At 41.0% G+C, this 23,270-nt stretch overlaps 1 protein-coding gene across 6 annotated transcripts in view; it reads right to left on the reverse strand.

Annotated features, from left to right (window-relative positions):
• The window catches only part of NLGN4X (neuroligin 4 X-linked), a 154,012-nt gene that overhangs the window by 95,314 nt on the left and 35,428 nt on the right, over positions 1 to 23,270 (reverse strand). For all 6 annotated transcript variants that reach the window (XM_081907560.1, XM_081907562.1, XM_081907557.1 and 3 more), the window contains one exon: positions 22,035 to 22,911. In XM_081907560.1, coding sequence (XP_081763686.1) covers positions 22,035 to 22,506 — 472 coding nt within the window. In that variant the 5' untranslated portion in view covers positions 22,507 to 22,911. The remainder of the gene's footprint in view (positions 1 to 22,034; positions 22,912 to 23,270) is intronic.

The raw sequence follows: 23,270 nt of genomic DNA on the forward strand, positions 1-23,270 counted from the left end.
GCTTCTTCCATTTACATTTCCAAGACCTTCCTTTTCTTATCTGTACTATCTGCCAAAACTATCCGCCAATGTGGCGGCCTCATATCAGATAACCTCTCCATTTGAAAATATATTCAAGTGTACTTTCAATGGAAAGGCAGTGCATCTTGGATATATGGGGGAGAGGGAGAGGGAGACAGAGCTATTTTTCTAGAAAAAGATGAGCTGGAGCTCACCATGAACTTCTCCCTTGTTTTCTTAGAATGTCAACCTGAGCTCCAGTGAGCTCCTGCTGAAAATATCTCTCTCTCTATCTATCTATCTCTGTGTGTGTCTCATTGTGAGAGTAGAACTCTGTTCAAGCAGCCTTGAAGGCATCTCACAGCATCCATACTTCGATGTCTATTTAGAGGTCATGATTCTTGATCAAGGAAGCAATATGAAAGTAGTAGACTATCTCTCCATGGATGGTTTCTTCCTTTTCCTTTTTTTTCTTTTCTTATTTCATGTAAAAATAAAAACATACAGAAGGAAGCCATCTGTGTAGTAGCTGCACAAGGGAATGGAAGTCAAGAGATGCAGGATGTGTAGCTAACCCTGCTGTCCATTCAGCATGAGACTGTAAAATGTTTAGACTCACTTAACCTCCCTTTCTTGATTTATTTCCCATGGGCAAAATAGGCACAGAGTTGATAATGCTTCCCATATAATGCTTTATATGGAATTCTGTGACTCCTAAATACAAGCTAACTTCTAGCATGCAGTAAATTAAGAGCCAACAGGATTTTCAGTGAAAATGCACTGCAAACTATTGGTATGAAGACTGGTATGAAAACTATTGGTATGAAGACGTTTCGGGAAGTGTGCTGTCTCCCCGGGCTAAGATCCAAGATGTAACTGAACGACTGCAAGGAATCATAAAACCCACTGACAAATACCCCTTCCTCTTGGTTCGTGTGGGAACCAATGACACTGCAAGCAATATCCTCCAGAAGATCATGGTGTTTCTTGCTTGGCAGGGGGTTGGACTCGATGGCCCTTGTGTTCTCTTCCAACTCTATGATTCTTTGATTCTATGGTTAAAAAACGGTGAATATGTGTGCATATCTATCACTAAAACCTCAGTTGTGTATCACCTGCCAATGTTCCTTTCCGGTCACTAGCAGAATTGCATTGCTGTGAAATGGAAATCAAGGCTCCAGCTATTGAGCAGAAAGTATTAATCCATACAGTGTTGACAAAGAGTTTGTTATCTGTCAGGTAGATAAGAGATGAGTACTGTGCCAAATATTCACCAGTGAATGTTTTCAGCATTAAATTAGTACTGGGGATGGGATGGGGGAAGCTGAAAGGTCCATAATATCTCTCTCTCTCTCTCTCTCTCTCTCTCTCTCTCTCTCTCTCTCTCTCCCTTTCTCCCTTTCTCTCTCTCCCTCTCTCTCTCTCTCACACACACACATTTTGCTGAAATTCACAGCTTATTCAACTGCTTCAGTACCATTTAAACAACAGCACCCAGGCTTCTCCTACTTCTCCTTCCAAACTATAGACATTCAGTGCCATTACAAAGCCAATCATATGCCACAAAGCCAATTCAGTGTACTGTAAGAGCAGTGGAGTCGTAATCTGGTGAACCAGGTTCGATTCCCTGCTCCTCCACATGCAGCTGCTGGGTGACCTTGGGCTAGTCACACTTCTATGAAGTCTCTCAGCTTCACTCACCTCACAGAGTGTTTGTTGTGAGGGAGGAAGGGGAAGGAGATTGTTAGCCGCTTTGAGACTCCTTAAGGTAAAGGGGCCCCTGACCATTAGGTCCAGTTGTGGCCGACTCTGGGGTTGTAGCGCTCATCTCGCTTTATTGGCCGAGGGAGCAGGTGTACAGCTTCCAGGTCATGTGGCCAGCATGACTAAACCACTTCTGGCGAACCAGAGCAGCGCACGGAAACACTGTTTACCTCCCCGCTGGGGTGGTACCTATTTATCTACTTGCACTTTGACGTGCTTTCGAACTGCTAGGTTGGCAGAAGCAGGGACTGAGCAATGGGAGCTCACCCCGTTGCGGGGATTCGAACCACCAACCTTCTGATCAGCAAGTCCTAGACTCTGTGGTTTAACCCACAGTGCCACCCGCGTCCCTTGAGACTCCTTAGGGTAGTGATAAAGTGCGATATCAAATCCAACTTTTCTTCTTCAGAGTAAGGGGAGCATTGCCCTCACTCTTGATGGGGCAGCAATTATTTCAAAGCTTGAGTTCCCACTCCAACTTGCAATCAGGCACTTTTTCAAGCTGCTGAAACTATTTGAGCTAAGACTTACTAGAGAAAAGGACTGTTTTGATGAAACTGAGGCAGTGACTATGTGAATGAGAACTGGGAAGAGGAGTGGGAAGAACAGATATTGGAAGAATATTAAGAGAGAGGGCAGCTTCAGGTTTAAAACTCGAAGCCCCTGTGGCAAGGATACACAGAAAGCGCAGACATATGAATGAAAGTGAGAGTGAGGAGTGAGTTTCAGAAATGAGTCAAAGAAAAACAGGAACCACAGAATAAAAAGCACTCGTAAGGTCAAGAGAAACAGAAAAGTATGTGATCTATTAAGGGGAGTGGAGTGGAAGGAAAACGTTAAAAAATAAATCTAATGAGCAAAGGGAAAGTAGAAATATATTTTATATCTTTTGGGCACGCTTTATAATTTTTTTATGCTAATTCCCCTGAGCTAGCTACAGAGGGAGGTTAAGAAATCCAAATAACTAATGGATTCATCAATTGTGGTTATATGTGAGGAATGCTAGGGAAGCTTTCCTCCCAGGCTACTCTTTTTTGTTTTGTCTTTTTGTTCTTCTGGTGAAGCTAAATTTAGACAATCAATTTGCATTGCTATATTTTTTAAAAGCATTACACATAAATTGTTAATCAAACAGAACATAGTGTTAAAATAATGAAGCAAATATTCATACCCCAATATCTTACAAAGTGAAGAGACTGTGGAAATGACAAACCAAGAATATTGCCTTTTGTGTGTGTTAATGTTCCTCATCTCAAATTAGCAAAAGAAAGTCTTAACAGGTTTCTTAATTCTCATATGACACAGTGGCTGCTATGGTAACTGCTCCTCTGATTTAAAATGCTTTAAGTGCATTTAGAACTCATTAAAACATGTCACATTGACAGCTCTTTTGACGGAAGTATTTAGTTTAATCTACCATACAAGCTAAGGCAATGCAAGGAGTTCTCATTTATAGCTACACATTTCTGCCCAAACCTAGAGGCAAAGTCCTTGCTTTTTACTACCATGAACTCTGATATTAATGTAGGCCATGGATGGAACTCTTCTTGCAACCATCAAAACTATCAGTGTTCTTTTCAATTCCCTTATTTAAGTGTAAAAGTACAAGTGTTAACCAGTATTAAAAGCTTTTAAAAAGGGTTTAGTTCCAATAAACAATTGACTATTTTACGACTGAAAAAATACAGCTGGAACTGATTACATGTCCAATTACAAATATATTCCTGCTGTAGGAGGCTGGGAGAGATGGTGGCCAGTCTTTTTAAAGGGAGATCCTCCCCCACCCTGAGATCAAGCTAGATCATATAAAAGGGAGGGGGCCCTGAGATTTCATGGGAGGGTTGTCCGTCCTTCTTGGCCAAGGTAGCTGCCCCACCACACCACAAATCAGCCAACGGCTTTGATGGGCTCACCAGGCTGTGAGTAAATGAAAGGCATTTCTCAGAACTGTTGACACTTGAGCCACTTGGAATACAAAACATTTATAACAGGTAAAGTAAAAGGTAAAGGACCCCTGCATGGTTATGTCCAGTCAACTTGACTATGAGGTGCAGCGTTCATCTCTACTTTCAGGCCAAGGGAGCTGGCGTTTGTCCACAGACAGCATGTGGCCACCATGACTAAACCACTTCTGGTGCAACAGGACACTGTGACGGAAGCCAGGGCACATGGAAACGCCATTTACCTTCCTGCCGCAGCAGTACCTGTTTATCTACTCGCATTCATATGCTTTGGAACTGCTAGGTTGGCAGGAGCTGGGACAGGGCAATGGGAGCTCACCCTGTCATGTAGATTCAAACTGCTGACATTGCTATTGGCAAGCCCAGGAGGCTCAGTGGTTTAGACCAAGGTGATAAGTTATCAGATGAAGAGGAAACAAATAACAATGGTGCCAAAGTGAAAGAGGCAATATAGTTGCAGCAAAGATGTCTCAGTAGCTATTAAAGAATTGAAACAAAAGCAAGCAATCAGGCTCAAGCAGGATAAGAGGCGAACAGCAGGGAGAAATTACAGGAGTGGAGATCAAGAGTCGCTGACCAAGAGTTTGCCTTTTGTTTGAGCAAGAGCTAGAATGTGCTCTGGAAGTATTTATAGGTAGCCAGGATCAGAAGACCAGCATGTGGAGATAGTGAAGCTTAACAGCAAGTAGATAAGAAATGAACAAAAGGTTCAAGGGCATAACATGATGCAGAATTCCCAGAACAGCACCACTGCAGAATGCAAGTCAGAAATGACATGGTTGAATGTCAAGTATAGCATCTCCTGTCCCAGCATTATTGGCCGATGTGCTTTTAGATTGTTTCTTAGTATTTGCAAAAAGACAATCAGACTATAATCCTAAACACAGTTACCTGGGAGTAAGTTCCATTGAACTTAAAGGGGCTAATTTCTGAATAGGTCTATGTATAGGGTTGCACTGTCAGTAAATTAAAGATATGCAAAAAGGGTGTATGTCCTGAAAAGTACTAAGAATATGAGGAATAAATGAAGTTATTTCATTTATTTATTTATTAGATTTATAAAGGAATAGTAATAGTAATAAAAAAATAGTAAGAGAGAGCAAGCAAGAAGAACAGACACAAGTTGATCTGGAAATCGATGTTTTACAAATTTATATTCACAGTCTATCAGGCAGTTTTTACACTTCTGGAGCAGGCAAAAAAACAAATAAATATGTAATCATATAATAGACTGTTTTAACCAAGACAATACAGTTGCTTTCACCTTTTAAATATGGAAGAAAAACAACAAAATTTTATGAATGTGCAATAAAGCTTAAGTGTTCATGCAATAAAGATGTCAGGGCTGAAGTTTAATCTGCAATGTTGTCAAAAGTATTTGATTTGAGTAATTTCCCAGATGGTGATAATCAAGTAATATGAAAACATATCTGAGTTGACTGCTCCTTTTTTTTCCTGAGGCCTATAAACTAGTAATATGCATGCAAATTTAAACCTTGGATCTTAAAGGATAGTTAGTAAATCCAAATATAGAAATTCAGTCAACAGAAGCAGAAGCGTATTCTTCCAAAGAATTTGCTACGTGGTAAAGATTAAATTGGGATATGATAATTTAAATGGGTGCACACATTTTGTTTATCATATAAACAAGCAAGCTTTAGGATCATAATACCTTCTGGCTTCAAATGCTATATCCTTATTTGTAGAATAGGATCAGTGGCAATAGATAGAAAAACAGGAATCCAATGTTTCTAGCAACCAGGTGATGATTCCTAATGGGAGTTGTCATCCCCCCAAAAATTCTGGAGGTCATGAGTTTGGAAAAGGCTGCTGAATCCTCAGAAAATAGCTACCACCTACCATGGAGATGCAACCTATTTCTGACAAGAGTGGAGAACCTAGCTGTGCTGTGAACAAATGAGAAGGCCAGTAGCCACTTTCCAGGTCTTCTGCCATCTCCTGACATTGCAGATTCCTAAATCAGAATAATTCATGAATTTTCTAATATTTCCCTGACAAACTTATTATGTATATATTACTTGCGCTTACAAGTCCACTGGGGTATATGGAGTATTAGGGAAGGGGAAACATCATGCTCCTTCTGGGGTGCTTTGTCCACCTTTGGTCCATGCCCTGCACTCAGCTCTCACCTGCAACTCCAAGAAGCTGTCAGCATATGAAAGTGGCCACACCCCAAGAAACAGCTTCAACTGGCCAGCTAAACCAGGTGAGGGTATCTGATAGGTCTCAAACCCTCTGTGAGTTAGAGAGTTCCCCTACAAGTGAAGACACACTCCAGCAAATTGAGTGGATGACACCAATAGTGGGTCCAACAATCAGGAAGGTAGTTTCTGCATGTGCTAGAAAGGGAAGTAAAGGGTAGATGGGGCTCGTCAAACTGGGAAGGTAGCCCTTCTAGGAAAATTCTGATGGCTTGCGGGACAGTTCTGGGAGAACAAACGCCTAAGGAGTAAACCCTACGCAAATCTGGAGTGGAATTCCTATGACAGTTGCATGGTGCATTGTATGCCTCCTTCCAGCAATTTCTGCAGCCAAGCTGGTGTCAAATGTATTGCTCTGCTTTCCTTTGGAACACATCAGTGAGGCCGAGAAGAAGGTCTTGTCATGTAGACCACCCAGAACCTCCATACACACTGTCCGGGCTTGCAGCCCACTAATGCAGAGGTTTGGCTTCACCCTCAGAGGTGCACACCATTGTCTCTTGAGACATATGGATGCCAACAACAACAAAATAAAAATAAAATCACAAAACAGCAGCACAGAACAGCAGTGCACAACAATGTAGGCTTGGGGTGGTCAGGAAATGTTATGAATAATTGTAGATTTCATTTATGCCTCTGTGTTTTCTCGTTAGAGAAAAATATGCCTGTCATCTGTCTCCATTATACCAGTGTATATGGGGGAGGGGGTCCAGGTGTGTGTGTGTGTGTTTAGCAAGATGTGGCCTGCCAGTCAGATCATCCTCAGCATTATTGCTGAACGCTTTCATTTCTTCTGTGTGGAACTTTGACTTCTAAATCTTTTGACACAAAGGACCAAGGAATATTCACATAAAGGTCAAACTCACTGGTAGTTAGAAAGAAAAAGGCCAGAGTTGAAAGAGGAGAGAGTTGGGTTGAGTGGTGGGAGCTCGAAGCTAGAAAGAGGAGGAAAAACTGGAGACTGGGAAGCAACAGGCTGGGAAGTGAGAGGATCAGATTGATGCCTGATCTCTTTTTTGAATTCAAGGCTGCAGCTATGGAGAAAGCAAGGGCCTCTTGGGATGGTAGTGCTGTGAACCTCTCCATCATAGGCTCATGTTGTATATGTGTGTAAATAAACCATATACCATAAAGACACCACATTCTCTGGTGTATGTCACTCCAAAGGAAACACAAATCTGGGTAAGCATCATCTGGAATCTTGCACCACTCAGATATTGGGGTGGCATGCAATAATATCAAAGAAGCTAAGAGCGTTTGACCAAAGGAAATATGAAGAGGTATTAGAGGAGCTGGAAAAACACTGAAATGCAGTGGCTTAGTTTGACAGCTACATTTGTAATCTCCTTGGCACTGGTGGCATAAAGATCAAATGTACTAACATTGCATGCCCCCAAAGAGCATTTCTTGCCCTAACAATTGTGCGAATTACGTAAATCCAGATTATAAATGCAATTAATTAACAAATTAAATTGTCAGACTTCACACTTAAGCCAACACCCTTGTACGTCAAAAGTGGGATTCAGGAACTGACACAGAAACGGTGACCTTAACATATGTGTGACGGATTTTTAAATATGACCTGTTCCTTTGCTGCAGGAATAGGGGACTTGTGTTCCTCTAGATGCTGTTGGATTATAACTCTCATCATCCATAACAATGGACCATGCTGTTGTGTCCAATGGGTGTTGGAGTCCAACAACGTTGGCAGGCCCAATCCCTGCCTTTCTATAAAATGATTTCAACAATTCCACACTTTTGGACCGGAGGTTTCGAGAAGTGCTGTTGTTATGTTAGAGGTGGAAAATGAAGCTGAGAAAGATTAAGCAAGAGTGTAGTTATGAGATGTCCCTTTTTTTACATCAGCCTGCATGAAGGGAGAGCAGAGTGGCAGCGATGCCCCCCCAGTGGTGGTAGTGCTGCACTCAGCAGGGTGGGGCAGTGGCAAGGTCAGGAAAGGGTTGCCATATTTCAAAAAGTAGAAACCAGGACACCCCAAAATGGTTGAGCTTTTTTAAAGGCAATCCGGACATATGGCAGCCCTGGGAAAGCTCCAGGTTGCCGGTGGTCTAATTGAGCTAATCTGAATTTGCTCAATGTGAAGATGATGGTATCATTAAAAGTATGTGAGACAAAAGCAAATAATGTATGCACAGAAATGGGCAAGGAAGAAAATGTATTTAAATCCAAATGTGAAAGGCAGCTAAGAGGCTCTTAAAATATATCATTATAAAGACATCTCAGGAAGAGTAAAGGAAATGTCAAGAACATGAATGCATCAGTGCTGCTTTCTACTCAGGGGTAAAGCAGTAGAAGGGAAACAAACCTTGCTGAAAATCGAAAAAAGCTGACAGGGAAAAATATGTCAGCAAAAAACCCAGAAAGAAGAAAAGCCAAACTGCTGGTAGCTCACCAAATTAAGGAGAATAAGATATGCTTAAATCAAGCATCATCTGTATAAAATGAGCACATGGCACATTTTAAATCGACTTCCTAATAAATGAGAGTTGATTTGCAATGCTTTTTGAGATACAGTATTAAATTAAAGTTTCTGGTACAGGAGGGGAAGAAAAATACAGAATGAAAAATAAAACACTACTAAATCCATTCTCCAAAGCCAAGGTCATGTTGCAGATGAGCAAGACAATGGTATTTTCAGAATCCTGTTCACTTTTAAAATATTGAAATCATTTTGCAGCTAGGTACCTCATCAAAATTTTATGTCAAGTTGAATTGGAATTGGCCATTCACTCTGAAATCCCAAGAGAGGTTTCAAGAGTCCTTTTCAGTCCAGTAACCACATAGTTCCCAAAGTACTGCTCTTGCTGTACTGTCTGACAAAAGGTCCAGAAGTACAACTTTATGCATGTTGGGCTCTTTTTTTGCACACAGAAAGAATACTGGAAATCCACAGTTCCCAAACTTACAAAGAAGAGTTATGCATATACATGCAGGGGTCTTTTTGAGACCATATAATGAACATGTTATATCAGTGAGAGCAGGATGCTAGTTCAATGTCACTGCCACTAGTCAATACAGGTTCACTGCATTCACATTAAATTTCTGAAACAGGTTAATGCATACCTACATTTTTTCCACAATCAAGCTTATTGATCAATACATGGCGCAATTGTACATGGTGAGCATTGTTTAGCAAATAAGCCACAAACACAAGAAAGGAACTATCTGAAGATGAGCATGGGAACAAGGGAAATACTGAGAGATATCAAATTAGTCATACTAACTAAAATATATGGCTCTACTCTCTACGCATAACCCTAAATCCAGGGGTGGACTTTGGTCTTTTAAATTTCAGCAGCGCCCTGTGTGGGACCAAATTTGGAACCCCCTGCCACCTCCCATTCTGCTCAGTTAACTACGTCATAATTATGATGCCTTGCAGCACTCCCTAGGCTTGGCAGTGTGGTGGAACTGGTTGTACTGTCCTAAATCTGTCTTTGCTAGAACTCTTGGTTATCTAGCAAAGTTGAACACTAGAAGATTCAGGACAAACAAAAGTACTTCTTCATATGGGGCATATTCAAATTATGGTTGTTTTTAACCAACCTGGTGCCCTTGAGATTAGGGGTAGCCAATGTGGTGCCCTACAGAAGTTGTTGGACTACAACTCCCATCATCCTTGACCATTGTCTCTGATGTCTGGAGCTGATGGAAGTTGGAGTCCAACAACATCTGGAGGACACCACATTGGCTACTTGAGCACTAGGTGTTTGAGACTACACCTCATATCAGTCCTCAATGGTGGCAGAAGCTGATGGGCATTGTAGTACAAAAAATATGGGAGACACCAGGTTGGTCAAGGCAACGTTAACTAAAGTTATTGCAATATTTAACAGGAATCAGAAACTCAGTCTTTTCTTTTGTGTTGTACACACTATCTGCTATTTATATCCTTGGAATGTATGAGGAATTTATGGCACCGAGAGCCAAACAGCAAGTTATGTCAGTTGTGTATTTACACATTTCTTTGTATTCTAGATAGAAGCTGTATGCGTGAAGAGTGTCCCAACCCACAATGAAACTACAGAATGAGCAGAGTTCAATTCTTTCCCACCATGCTATAGTACAAATAGCTTCAGGGAAAGTGTTTTTTTCTCTCCAGAATAACAAGCAGGGGGGAGGATTAAAAAATAACAATCAGCTCTATCGATATCACGGTCCCCATCTGGATCACAGCCCTATGGCTACCATTTTAAAAGCACATAAACACATGTGCAAAAAGCAAATACACAATCTAGTTTCACTCTTGACTAACAGGTTCTATTGATTTAAATAGGACTTGAGTCACAAATAACTTTTGCCGGATGGCTCCCTATGTGTTTTATTGATGCGTAATCTAAATCAAGAAGATACTGGGACCATCAGACTAGTCTTTTCTTCCCCTCTGAAGCAAATGAAGAATTGATTGGAAGCAGTTAAAAATAGACAGGTGCTAATGGAAGCTGTGACCTAGACTTAATCGTTTGGTTTCTTTTCGAAGTACATTTCTGTGATACCTTTATTGACAAGAGGATGTAAGAATGTGATTGTTCTTAAAATGAAAACGGGATAATAAGGCAAGACTGGATAATACAGTATTCGGTTCACAGAATTTGGTTGGAACAATCAGACTCTTACATTCTCATTAAGCCCTGCTGGAGAAGACTAATTGCTCATCTTGTCAAGCATCCTGCTTTCACAGTAGCCAACCAGATGCTTATGGGAAGCCTCAAAGCAGGACCTGAGCACAATGGCACACTCCTCACCTGTGGTACCCAGCACCTAGCATTCAGAGATACCCTTCCTCCAACAGTGGAGGTGAAAACTAGTCATAATGGCTAGTGATCATTGACAGTCTTCTCCCCCAAATCTACAATTCCACAGTGTAGCATTTTTTATTTTAGGTGCAAATAAGGCACACAAATAATCGGTTATTCCAACATGAAATGTAACATGCACAACTGAATATCTGAAGGAGAAATGGGCAAAACTATGCGATTCTGGGTGAACTGGCAGAAAGGTAGCAAGATGTACAGCCTCATATTCTCATTACATTCCAGGCACTTTTATTAATGGGGGCTGATGGTTAGAATAATTTCACATGCACTGTGTTCCTTCACAGATTCTCTCCTATTTGCTTCCTACCTTCTTTGCTGAAGCTGGAATTGAGAGAGCTACTTAGGCACATTGAACAGTTTGGGTGTGCCTCGTGGGATTTGATGCTTATTAAAAAAGAAGGAAAAACCACCAAGAACCCACATCATATTACAAGCTTCTGATAAAAGCTTTCAGAATTTGAGAACTGCCTAATAGTAGCTAGTGCCCATTGGAACACGTAAGGTAGAAGGCAAGGAGAGCTAACTAATTCTACTTTTGTCTCCATTCTTTTACCTTCTGAGTTTTAGAAGGGCAACTTCTAAAGAGGATAGACAGTGCCACCTCTGGGCAGTTTGTAAGAAATCAGGCAGGCAGGTGGGCTGGCTGAGAGCAGACTGAGGTTTATGGGGCAGGTGGACCAGCCTCCACTGGAGAGAAACAGAGGCAGGTAGCAGGTGAGCCCTGGAATCCACAGAGGAATTGTCAGGACAGGTCAGGGCAACTCCCCAGAAGCCATCCTGATCTATGGCTCCCAGAGCAGCTCACCTCACACCTATCATACCATCTTAACCTCAGCTTTTCCTCAGCTGTGGTGGCTCCAGAACTGGCTAAGAAAAAAAGAGTATTGACTAATGTAGCTAGTCGGGAAATGATCAGCAACAATCCATTAGCTGTTCCACAGTCTGTTTTTAAGGCAAAGCAAACAGCTGAAAGCTGATGCAGTATTCAAAAACAAAGGAGGGCTATATGATTTTGAAAAAGGAAACTATAATAACATTATTTGTATAGGTCTCTGAGCTTAACATTCATTTTATTGAGTGATGTTGTTCATTTCTTCAGTCAGGGAGCTCACAAAAGACCTGCATTTGAATAGGAATGGCCAATATTAATTTTTAGCTCACAGAGTCCCTCACTTTTAGACTTCTCCTTCAAACCTAATTTCATGGTCTGTCTCCATAACAACATTGCTTATTTCTGTCAGCCTGGAGTCATATGATATAGTGTAATGTATTTAATCTGATTCCACAGACTCAAATGCAAAGCAATTTACCTTTGGCATGATTTGGGCGCCACACTAGTTTAAAGATTTCAAAGTACTGGCCTTTCCATGTTAATCATATTTTTTAGCAGTCCATCCAGGATTTACTGACAAAAGAGAGAGGGTTAGAGTTACAAGTATTAGGATAGCTATGATAAGAGACCTTAACTCACTTTGGAAGTAACTGCCAATTCTGTAGCTCCATATGAAAGGGGTGGGGCTAATATTTTAATGTCTGTGCAATTGGTTTTTATAATTTCTAAATGGCATAAACCTATTTTGGCATTAAGCAGTACTTAAGAAAATAATAATAATAATAATAATGATAATAATAATAATAATAATAATAATATAATTTGGCAGGAATGAACAAAAAAGCAAGAACTGTCTCTTCCATAGTAGCCCCAGTATAAATACCAATATTTAAAAGAATATTAATGTATTATCAAAGTGGAAAATCCTTTGATGTTATATAAACTAAAAGAATGGAATGGCTGCTATCCAGATCGGTTTGCCATACCATCCAGACAGGAGAAGTAACCAGATCTACTTTGCATATGAGATTTATAGGGGCATTAGAAGAAACCTGACAGAGAAGAAGCTATGTTGCTAGGCAGGACATTGAATCTCTCTCATTTGAAAATCACCAACGTAGGATTAAATTGGCTAACTCTCATCCAATCAACATATACCTTGTTCCAGTGTCTTATATGCTCATATTATGAAGTCTTAAGCTCATGCTTGAAATGCACAGCTGGCACATGCCATTTAGTTTATAGTTCTATCTATATAAAATGGATTCTAAGAATAAGTTCATACAATCAATATGGGTTATATAATCAGGTTGGTTACTTGAATAGACACTGCAAGTTCTATTTATCAGTGTACTTTCTTTTCAGATGGGAACATATGGGATGTCCCCATTTTGGGCTGCCATTCTTATATTGATAAATGCCTGCATGGTGACACTAGATGCCACTACAGCGCAGCACCTAGTGAAATAATGCAGAATAAAAAGGTATTAATTAGGCATCCAGACCAAAACAGCTTCACCTTCCATCATTCTCTATGGTAGTGCGCAGCAAACAATTCCATTGTTTGGATGCGGAAAACAGACACAAACAACCATGGGGAAAACAGCTAAACAGCAATCATGTGAGTGGATCTTCCCAGAAAGAGAACTCCAAACTGTTGTGGGGGGGAGATCCTCATCTAGATTTCTTCTAGACAATCGAAGCATACAATTAGATGCTCAAGAAAACTCACTGACTTCCTGGCTCATCAAGAGATTTCTACTATGTCAGAGAACAGTACCTGGCCAAAAGTTTTAGCATAAAATAATAATACTGAAAAACAAATAAATTTGGTGCAACAGACATGCCACCATATGGAAACTGGGTCACCTGTAAACATGCAGTGTATGTCAATTTGTTTCTAATGTTGCAAGTTGCCCATTAGCAAAACTTATCTGCATCCAACCAGAGTCACTTGAGGAAGAAATCTATCAAGGAATAGAACATTCAGTCATTCCAAAACTCTTCACATAATTATCACAGGTTGTGACAAAATGGAAAGTTGGTTAGTTTCAGTTGTGCTATGGTTCCTTAACCTGTTGCATATTTTTAATGTGGTTACAGAAGTTGGGTGCCACCCCCCGCTCTCTGCTGAGTGGTAGCAAGATTACAGGCATCTTTCCCAGCCAGTCTTCTGTCAGTCTGCTCAACATGAATCCCAGTCTTTCCCCCCCAATCCTTCTTCCCAGTACACCTTCCTAAAAGACCCTCTTTTTCTGCCACTACAAACCCACACCCCATCACCTCTGGCAACCTCAGTCTGCCCAGGCTCTCAGATGGGCCATCAACAGCTTCTTCATATTGATGCCTCTATCCCAGGTGAGGCCCTGGCTTGGAATGAAAGCTTAGCCTGTATTTTCCCACCAGCCTGCAATCTTCCCTTCAATACTCCAAATAATCAAAATTCTACCGTTTATTAATTTTTAGCAGTAGGGGGTAATCCCCCTCCCCTATCTAAAGCAACATTATATTTAGGATTGGGAGTGGGGAAATCAGAATTCTGTGTGTGATTATTATGAGCAGATATTTTGTTGGCTGGGAAGCAATTTTGAAATTTGTACCTGATGGGCAGAAGTAACTGAGAAATGTAATTATGTTGTGCTCTATCTACTCCTGATAGCACAAGTCCTACCTGATGAGAACAGTACAGAGCTTTTCATGGAGCTGCATGCACCTTCCTTTAGCAAAAAAAAAAAGTTACCCAGTAGTTTGTATTATCTGAGCTGTTTTTTAAAAAAAATTAGTTGCATTATTATGGCGATTTCTTTTTCATTATTCAGATACAAGCAAGTGGGAAAATGCAATACCAAGTCTCGCTCCGTCCTTTTCACTCTTTCCCTTACATGTTTCAATGAAACACTAGTCCTAGGTTTAATAACACTGCTTTTTGGATTTTGCTGAGTCCCTCAAAATTAGATGTTGCTGCGAACTAGCCTCTGTTGTCATATCCAGAGTGATTTGTTTCTTACTGAGAGCCCTTTTAAAAAGAAGAAGCAAAACTGAGCGTGGTTATAAACGAATCTCTTCAATTGCATTGAAAGCATTAATCCTAGAGAGTCTAGGAGCTAAAAAGGAATAAATGGCAAAAGCTCACCTAAGGCAGACTTGTAACTCACATCTCTAAATTCCCCATACAGTGTTTTAACTCGTAAAACCTTGTAGTAAAGGAACTGAACTGAAGCTCATTTTAATTAATCTTACAGATAAGTTTTGCAATGACCAGGAGGGATAGAGCAGCAGTATTCTTAAGATTCTATTGGGTAGAGCATCCAGCTGATAGCTGTGGTATCCCAGAATTGACTTAGTACTCTCATCTGCGTTGTCTGGAAGGGTAGAACAGTCTTCTACAAGTGTCAGATCATGGAGAATCAAGGCTATAGCCCTCCCCTCCACCAGCGCCTCATCAGTCACTGAGCAGATTGGAGACATAGAAAAAAGGGAGACATTCATCTTTTAAAATGCACTGTGCTGTGTTGTTCAGGGTTTCTGATAGTGCCAAAGTAAGGTAAAAGTCCACTGCTGCTGGCAGCCAGATTACATGTTATGTGTGGTTCCATGGAACTGTGGTCAGCTGCAATGTTGAGTGGGTCAGTAGCCGCTTAACACCTTTCTCCTGAACTGTTTCTCACTCCAAATCAATTCTTAAATTAAAGAAAAGACAGTAGAACTTGCAGCTTTGCTCCCAAGGGAGAGGTTAAAAATGGCAAGGAGGAGAAAGCGGGGGGAAATGAGCAGCCCCTTCCCCAGCTGGTTCTGCACTCAACTTTGCATCCTTGTGCAGCCTTTAGTTTAAAAAAAAGGTGCACAAAATTAAATGTATCATTGATCCCTAAGAGAAAGGGATGCATCATAAAATATCCATGTGGTAAGAAGAAGTAAAACATTTCCTCTTTTCATTACAAATTCAGCAAGACAGCTGAATTCTACTCCATCCCTGAGAGAAGCTTCTCACATGCCTCATCTGTATAATGGCAGGTGCAGAGTTTCTATGCTAGTATGGAGCACTATTACTGGGAATTAAATTATATTTTATTTTAGTGGAGTCCAATTTGGGACAGGTTCAGAAACTGAAAGAAGAAGCTGTATACAGCAGAGGCATCCCCATAAGACTGAAATGAAATGGCCGATACAAGACAAGAGAAAGATGAGAAATATTATGCATGATTTGCTCAACTAATCTTCTTGCCTAGATCTTTTTTTTCTTGGCATCTTTGGAGATTCACTGGGTTCTTCCTCTGATTTGGAACTCCCTTCTCTGAATAGCTAACATTCCTCTCACCTTTATTCTCCCTGCCCCCCCCCCCATACGCTGTTTAAAACACTGCATTTTCTTTTATATGTACTTTAAAGATCTTGTAGATTTTGGGACATTGTTGTTGTTCCTGTTTCCTCTGGGGCCTTTTCACCTACTGCCTTAAACTTCCAGTTAAGAATATAGGAATCTGCCTTATACTCAGAGCATTAGTCAGAGCATTAGTCCTTCTAGCTCAAGTAATGCCTATTCTGACTGGCAGTAGCTCTGCAGGGTTTTAGACCTAAGACCGAACCTGGGACCATCTGTATACAAGGCATACAGTGCTCTACCACTGAGCTATGGCTTTCCCCACATTGTAGTGACTGGGGTAAGATTATGAACCTGTGGCCAGGGAATTAGCTTCTAAAATGCTATTGCAGAGCACCTAGTAATATAGGAGCCCTCCAAATAAAATGAAGATGATTCTCTTGACAATGAAGCAACCATCCATCGTGGGTGACTAAAGGTTGAACTTGTGGCATTTGGGCATTGGGAGCAGTGGCGTAGCGTGGGGGGTGCAGGGGGGCCGGCCACACCGGGTGCAACATCTGGGGGTTAGGGGGCGCAAATCCATGGGTTAGGGGGCGCAAATCCACGGGTTAGGGGGCACAAAGTACTTGCCTTGCCCCGGGTGCTGACAACCCACGCTACGCCACTGATTGGGAGACCTATCAAGTTAAAACTATGGATAAATTCATTGACTAAATTAACAAAAATGAAAAAATAATAATAGCCATCCCTCAGATCTAACTTTGGTTTGTTTAAAAGTAGAATAAAAAGCACCTTATATTTTAAAAAGCATGAAAGCCAGAGCAATGCACATGGTTTCTAATCTGGCTCAAACTAGGTCAATATTTCTCCGCTAACCTTACCTTACATGAGGATTAAATGGGCAGAGGAGCACAACAATCACCTGTTTAAACTCCTTAGGGAAAGAGCAGGATGAAAATAAAATAATAGCTACTGTTCTCCAGGCCCATGCCTCAAGCAGTTGTTTTCACTCATCTGAACGCACTGTCAGTGATCCTGGATGAGTTAAAAATTCCTATTATTATTGACCCCCTTCATTCTATGCTTTGCAATTTAGGTTACAGAGATTTCACACTACAGATTGTTAAGTAAGGTTGAGGCTATTGTTAAATAATTCATCTGAAGGCCTGGGCCAGGGCTCAAATGACTAAGCGTTTTGTTGCCAGAGTGCAGTGTACAGAAACACTAAATCCAGAGTCAGCTGAGGTGAAAATGATAAAGCAGATTACATCTGGGAGGGCGAATCTACTCTGCTGTGACATATAGAGGACACCACACTATAAACAGAAGCTCAGGCAACTCTCCAAAGCAAGAAGGCTATTATGGGAAAGAGAGAACTGTCCACCCTGAGGGGGAAAAAGGAGTCTCATAGGGTCAAAAATTCTGGCAGCCAAATCCAAAGTGCAGATGAAAAGGTGACAGCATCCTTCCATGTAGAATAACTGGACAGAAAAGAAAATAACTATCAATGCGTCGTTGTATTTTCTCAGTTGAAAGAAGCAGATTTCTCATTGGGTCAATATGCCAAACATCCAAACATGTGCTCTATAGACATATGCACATTGTGGAGGCAAAAGGAGGTCATTGTCTTCTTCAATAGTGTCAATTTGTCCTTAGCTTCCAGAGTCACAAAAGTAGGATTGCAGGGTCTTTTTCTATTTTCAATTAACCGTAAAATGCAACAAAGTATTTTGCATAACAACAAGGAAAGAGCTGAGGAAGAGACTGGCATCAGATAAAGGAGAGGTGATCACACCAGTGCTTCTATATTCACTTAATAATAATAATAATAATAAAATTTTATTTATATCCCGCCCTCCCCAGCTGAAGCCGGGCTCAGAGTGGCTAACAACAGTAAAATAATACAGCATTCTAAAATCAATTCATTATAAAATCAGTTCAAATCAAATTAATGGCAACCATTGGGCTAGAGATCTGCGAGGAATTACTTACAATCTGTCCCAAAGCAGCAGTATTGCCTGATATCACCAGTAATCTACGAGAATGGAATATCGAGCTGCTGTTGGGAGTGGAAAAGTTGCACTTGTCCTCTTGATTCCTCCCCAAGCAGTTCTCTTTCTTCTTCATTTTGTATAACAGCAGGCCAAAGTCCTGACCATAGTGCCATGGTATCTGACCAGAAAGTAAGTAAGACATCTTGGATCCTTCAACTTATTTTAGATATCTCTCCTCCTATACATAGTGTTCTCTTGACTCCGAATGATGCCTCTCAAGAAGCCACTCCAACTGAATGTTACAGTCATAAGTTTTTCAACGCACAATACCAATTTTGCCCGATATATATTAAAAGATCAGATGGAGAGAGAGAGAAAGACCAAGAAGGACGTCGTGCAACACAGAGTGCTATTGCCCCTAAATTAAGCACAGTTTACCGTCTCATTATTTTATAAACATAAAAAAGGAAAACAAACAACTACACAAAGATACACAGCTTCAAACAGACCTAGTATGGCGTAAGACATCAAACTAGGAAATAGAGAAACCTGCAGAGCAGAAAAGCTGTTTCATGTCATATCTCCCACACCTTCAAGGATGATGGGGCATATTACCCATTTGTAAAAGGTAAAGGACCCCTGACCCCAGTCGCGAACATCTCTGGGGTTGCGGTGCTTTAATGGCCGAGGGAGCCAATGTTTGTCTGCAGACAGTGTTTTCGGGTCATGCGGCCAGCATGACTAAGCCCCTTCTGGTGAAACCAGAGCAGCACATGGAAACACCATTTTCCTTCCCGCAACCTATTTATCTACTTGCACTTTGACGTGCTTTTGAACTGCTAGGTTGGCAGGAGCTCGGACCGAACAGCAGGACCTCACCCCGTCACAGGGATTCAAACTGCCGACCGTCTGATCGGCAAGCTGCATGGGTAGGCAAACTAAGGCCTGGGGGCCGGATGCGGCCCAATCACCTTCTCAATCCGGCCCATGGATGGTCCGGCAAACAGTGTGCAAGCCCAAGGCTCAGTGGTTTACACCACAGCGCCACCCGCATCCCTTTTACCCATTTGTAGTAAACACAATTACTTTTGTCATTGTACAATGACTTCTGTCATTTCCCCACAATTTCTGTCCTTAAAGCTGCTCCCCAAATTGTGCCCTTACTGCATGGTCCCTTCTGCATGCCAAAAAGAGAGAGAATGGGTGATATCCAACTCAGAGCCAACCCATTAAAAGCTATGAACTTGGTTTCAACAAGTCTACTCTGAGTACGATTAATGCTGGATATCACCTGATAAATTAAAGATGAGTCATTAGTTTAAAATATCCCTGAATCAAACTTCCAGCTGCCCTACTCTTAATAATTTTGCACACCTCCAATTGCCTCCCCCATACTTAACAAAACAAAAAGATGTTGCCTGCTACAAAGAAGGAATTCCCCAAACTAGGAAACCAATGATTTGGAAAGCTCTCAAGCTTCCATCACAGATCACCTGCATCTCAAAGTCTTGAAGAGCCCTCTGTTGGTTTCTTGAGTAAGTACAACCTTTCAAAAATTTCAGTGATTGTTCATGGCAAGAAGAAGAAGAAGGTGGGAGAGACAATAATTTCTGTGGGGTCACCTCTTAATTAAAAGTGCATGAAGCAAGCTTTGGAAGGAATATTTTCCCCCCAGGCATGCATGTTCAGGAAAAACAACAACAGCTGGTGTTAAAACACTTTTGTTACATGCCCAAGCTGTTGTTACTTGAATTAGTTTGCTGCTCTTTAGAACAAAACTGTCATGCTAATTACTTTACAAAGGGCTTAGCTCAGAGATTTCAACTTACCAAGAAGGAACTGAATCAATCTGCCATCAGTTTCCTCCAAGGACAACATAGGAAAAATATATGTATCCCTTTTAAAATTTACATTGAATCCCCTCCCCCACCCACACACAATACTCACACTTTTAAATATTTCCTTCTAGTTACCTACAAACAGGAGCTTTTCAGATTAGTTGTGATTAAGGATTGTCCTAGATCATATTTTCCAAACTCATATGCCACTAATGATATGAAAGTCTCCCATTCCAAATAATAATAAGAAATTTGGTCTAAAGCTGTGCACAGAGTTCATAGGGGGAAAACTTCAGGATGAAGTATCAACCAGGAGTTGCTCTACAAAGAGTGCTTCTGATGAGCATTCAAATGCACACAGGGAGCTCCACAGATCACCAGCAGAGAACCTTTGGTGCTCCAGATATTATTGGGCTAAAATTTCCATCTTCTTTGAACATTGGCTGTGATGGCTGTGGTTGATGGGAGTAGGAGTCCAATGTCATTGGTAGAGGACCACAGTTTTCCCATCTCTGCCCCCTACAGTGTAGCACCCTGCATTGTGTACACCATGTCATTGAGCTTTTTTGAATATTGAAGTAAAAGGAGAAACCCTGGCACTTATTTGAATTCCTACGTGTCCAAGAACAGCTAGGTGAGATCTCCTTTGTTTTAACTTGCAAAAGAAAAGAAAGGAGACAGAAAGTCTATGCTGCAGCCTTCTCTCTGAACCAGAGGAACAGAGAAACTGCACTGAATTCTTCCCTGCTGTTTTTCTTACCAAGCTAGCTGCAATTTGGCTAGGTCATTTAAACTAAGGCTGTCTCATACCTTACCTTGGAGCTCCCCGTAACTCATGAAAACCCCAGGATCCTAGATTACTGCCAGCACAGGGGAAACATTGCCGAGCAAGATGACCTGTGGGAGATCAATGCACTGACTTTTTCAGTGCATTGAAAGTGAGAGGTAAAGTGAGAGGAGGATCTCAGTTTGATACAAATGTTTTTTGCTGTGCTGCAGTGTGACAGAAGAAGCAGGTGGCAGCTTGAAGGACGTTATTCTGAGGTCCATTGGAACTGTAGGATCTCCACCCTTGATGTGGGGGAGAATGATTTGTGGTGGCTTAAGTGTCCTATATTATATTCCATCTACTACACTTTCTACATTTCCACGTCTGAAGTGAAAAATGATTTAGCCAGCAACAATACGTACTCAGATCCAAGCAGCAGTCAAAGCAAGGGAATTACAACAGTTTGGATACTCAAATACATATATAAGTGTTTAGCTATTGAAAATGAAGCACTTAATGGCATTCAGTCTTCCATACCTACATTGCACAGGTTACAAGACTGGGGACAAATCATACAGTTATTAAAATAAGACATTAACAGAAATGGTCTGTATTGGAGTGTTTACCAACATCATTACGTAGAACAATTCTCCATTATTCTGTGAAGTAGAACCAGTAAGTTATTTTTCGAATAAGGCATGGCCTGCAAGCCAGAAATCAATACCTCCGATGGTGTCTTTTTCAAAGTACATTGTTAGTATGTTACAGAAAAATGTTGTTTAAAAGATTGTTCCAGTTACAGGAAAAGTATGTCATTAGGATTTGCAATAAAAGGTATCAAGAGAGAAATTATTAGAGAAGGATGTTCCAGAAGGTGGGGGTGGGGCAGAAATGATGGTGACTCCTCATTGCTGTGCAATAGCTGTTGACTAACCCATTTTTAATTGCCAGCATGAATGATATATGTACAGCATTATTAAAATGGCAAATCTTCTAAAAATGATGAGGTCTTTATACTGCAATCACCTTCATCAAACAAGTTCGAAGAAATGTGAAGTATAACGAGTTCCTACATAAACAATGACATTTCAGAAGTCTTCTACAAAATAAAATACACTATACCTATTTTCTCTTCAGAGGGCCTATATAGTACACTAATAATCAAAGCAACTCATTTCCTATTTGAATGGGTTTAATGTTGTTCTTCTTTTTCTTATTATTTATTGACTTTTCCTCCATGAACAACCATTGTGGTGGGGATTGATATACATCTGAAAATAGAATTGCATTCTGATAGCAAAATATGCACAGCCGACACACACATCAGCATTAATATAAACAAGCCTCTGTGTTTTATAACATTTTTGTCTAACAAGAGTCAAGGAGAAAGCTGAAAGGTGACTACAGCATGTTCTACAGTCGAATACCCTAGTCTCACTTATTTGTAGTAGGCAGGCTAGTTGGCCGGCTTATGGCTGAATAATGTACTTACCATCCTCAGTGGGCACATAAATATTCAGATACAGGCAGTCTTCATTTTGATCTTGAACATACGTCATCACAGTATCCAAGTTGGCAGTAAACCAAACAGGCAGCATGTCGTTGAGCAGTGATCTCTCATCCAGATACTGTGGGCAGACAGCAGCAAATTGTGTGGCATTCCGTGTGCCGGTCCAGGAGGATGGAGGCTCCGGGGGCTGGAATCGTCTTTCCCCGGTTGGAGGAGAAGCATAAGGGACTCCCAAGTATTGCTCCACAGGACCAAGTATTTCATTGGGCAAAGGTGTTCTTACACCACGTATTTTGCCATAATTCGTGGTTACGACTGGGTATTGTGCTTGTCCATCGATAAGCGTAAACCGTATCGCTAGAGCAGTTATCCAGAAGAGGAAATTAGAATTCAACATGACACAAACAGGAGTAAAGATCAAAGGCAGCCATAAGAGTCCCATTGGCCTTGACATGATTTACATCAACATTCGCAGGCCTCTGTCTTCCACACCCAGATGGAGAATCAAATTAGTCGGGAAAGGGCAAAAAAGTGAGGAGGGAGGGGAGTGTGCAAGTGGGGGGGAGGGGAGGGAGGAGTTGACCAAGGAAAATAAAATAAGGGGCAAAAACAATATTGCCAAGGCAGAAAGAAGCCCCCAAAATGAGTGTTGTATGTGTCTCAGCAGAACGACCATAGACAGATCCCCGTGGCACAAAAAGCAAGGGAGTTCTTTTGCTTAAAGCCCATCCCTTGGGTCTGCTTCTATTTCGGTGCTGATATCACAATCCAAGAATCAGAAGTGGCAAGATGTTCAACATTTACTCTGCTACGTTGGCACGGTGGCTCCTTCCAGTTAACTCCAGCATGATAAATCAACCTGTGCAATAAACAAAGAAGGGAAAGGGAGAATTAACATACACTCTGCTGCTGACAATATTTTAAAATAAATCTTCAATTTGTTTCCCTGCCATTTCATCACCTTCATCCATTTCTGCTAGATTAACATCATGCTGCCATTTAAGGATATAGGAATTCTCCAATGCCTTTCAGTCCAGTGGGACATACAGCTAATGAGAAATGCTTGAGTAGCACACCATTAAACGGTAGCTGCTATCTCCACTGGGCAGTGACACTGCACATTTCATTTCTCAGCAGCTATATAACTAGCTGCAGAACCATCTGCTGTCTGTGTATGTGAAAAAATAAATTTTAACTTAGAGAAGATTTCAGTGGCAT

The sequence above is a fragment of the Podarcis melisellensis genome (assembly GCF_964234715.1).
Source record: "Podarcis melisellensis genome assembly, chromosome: 4".
In the NCBI taxonomy this organism is placed as follows: domain Eukaryota; kingdom Metazoa; phylum Chordata; class Lepidosauria; order Squamata; family Lacertidae; genus Podarcis; species Podarcis melisellensis.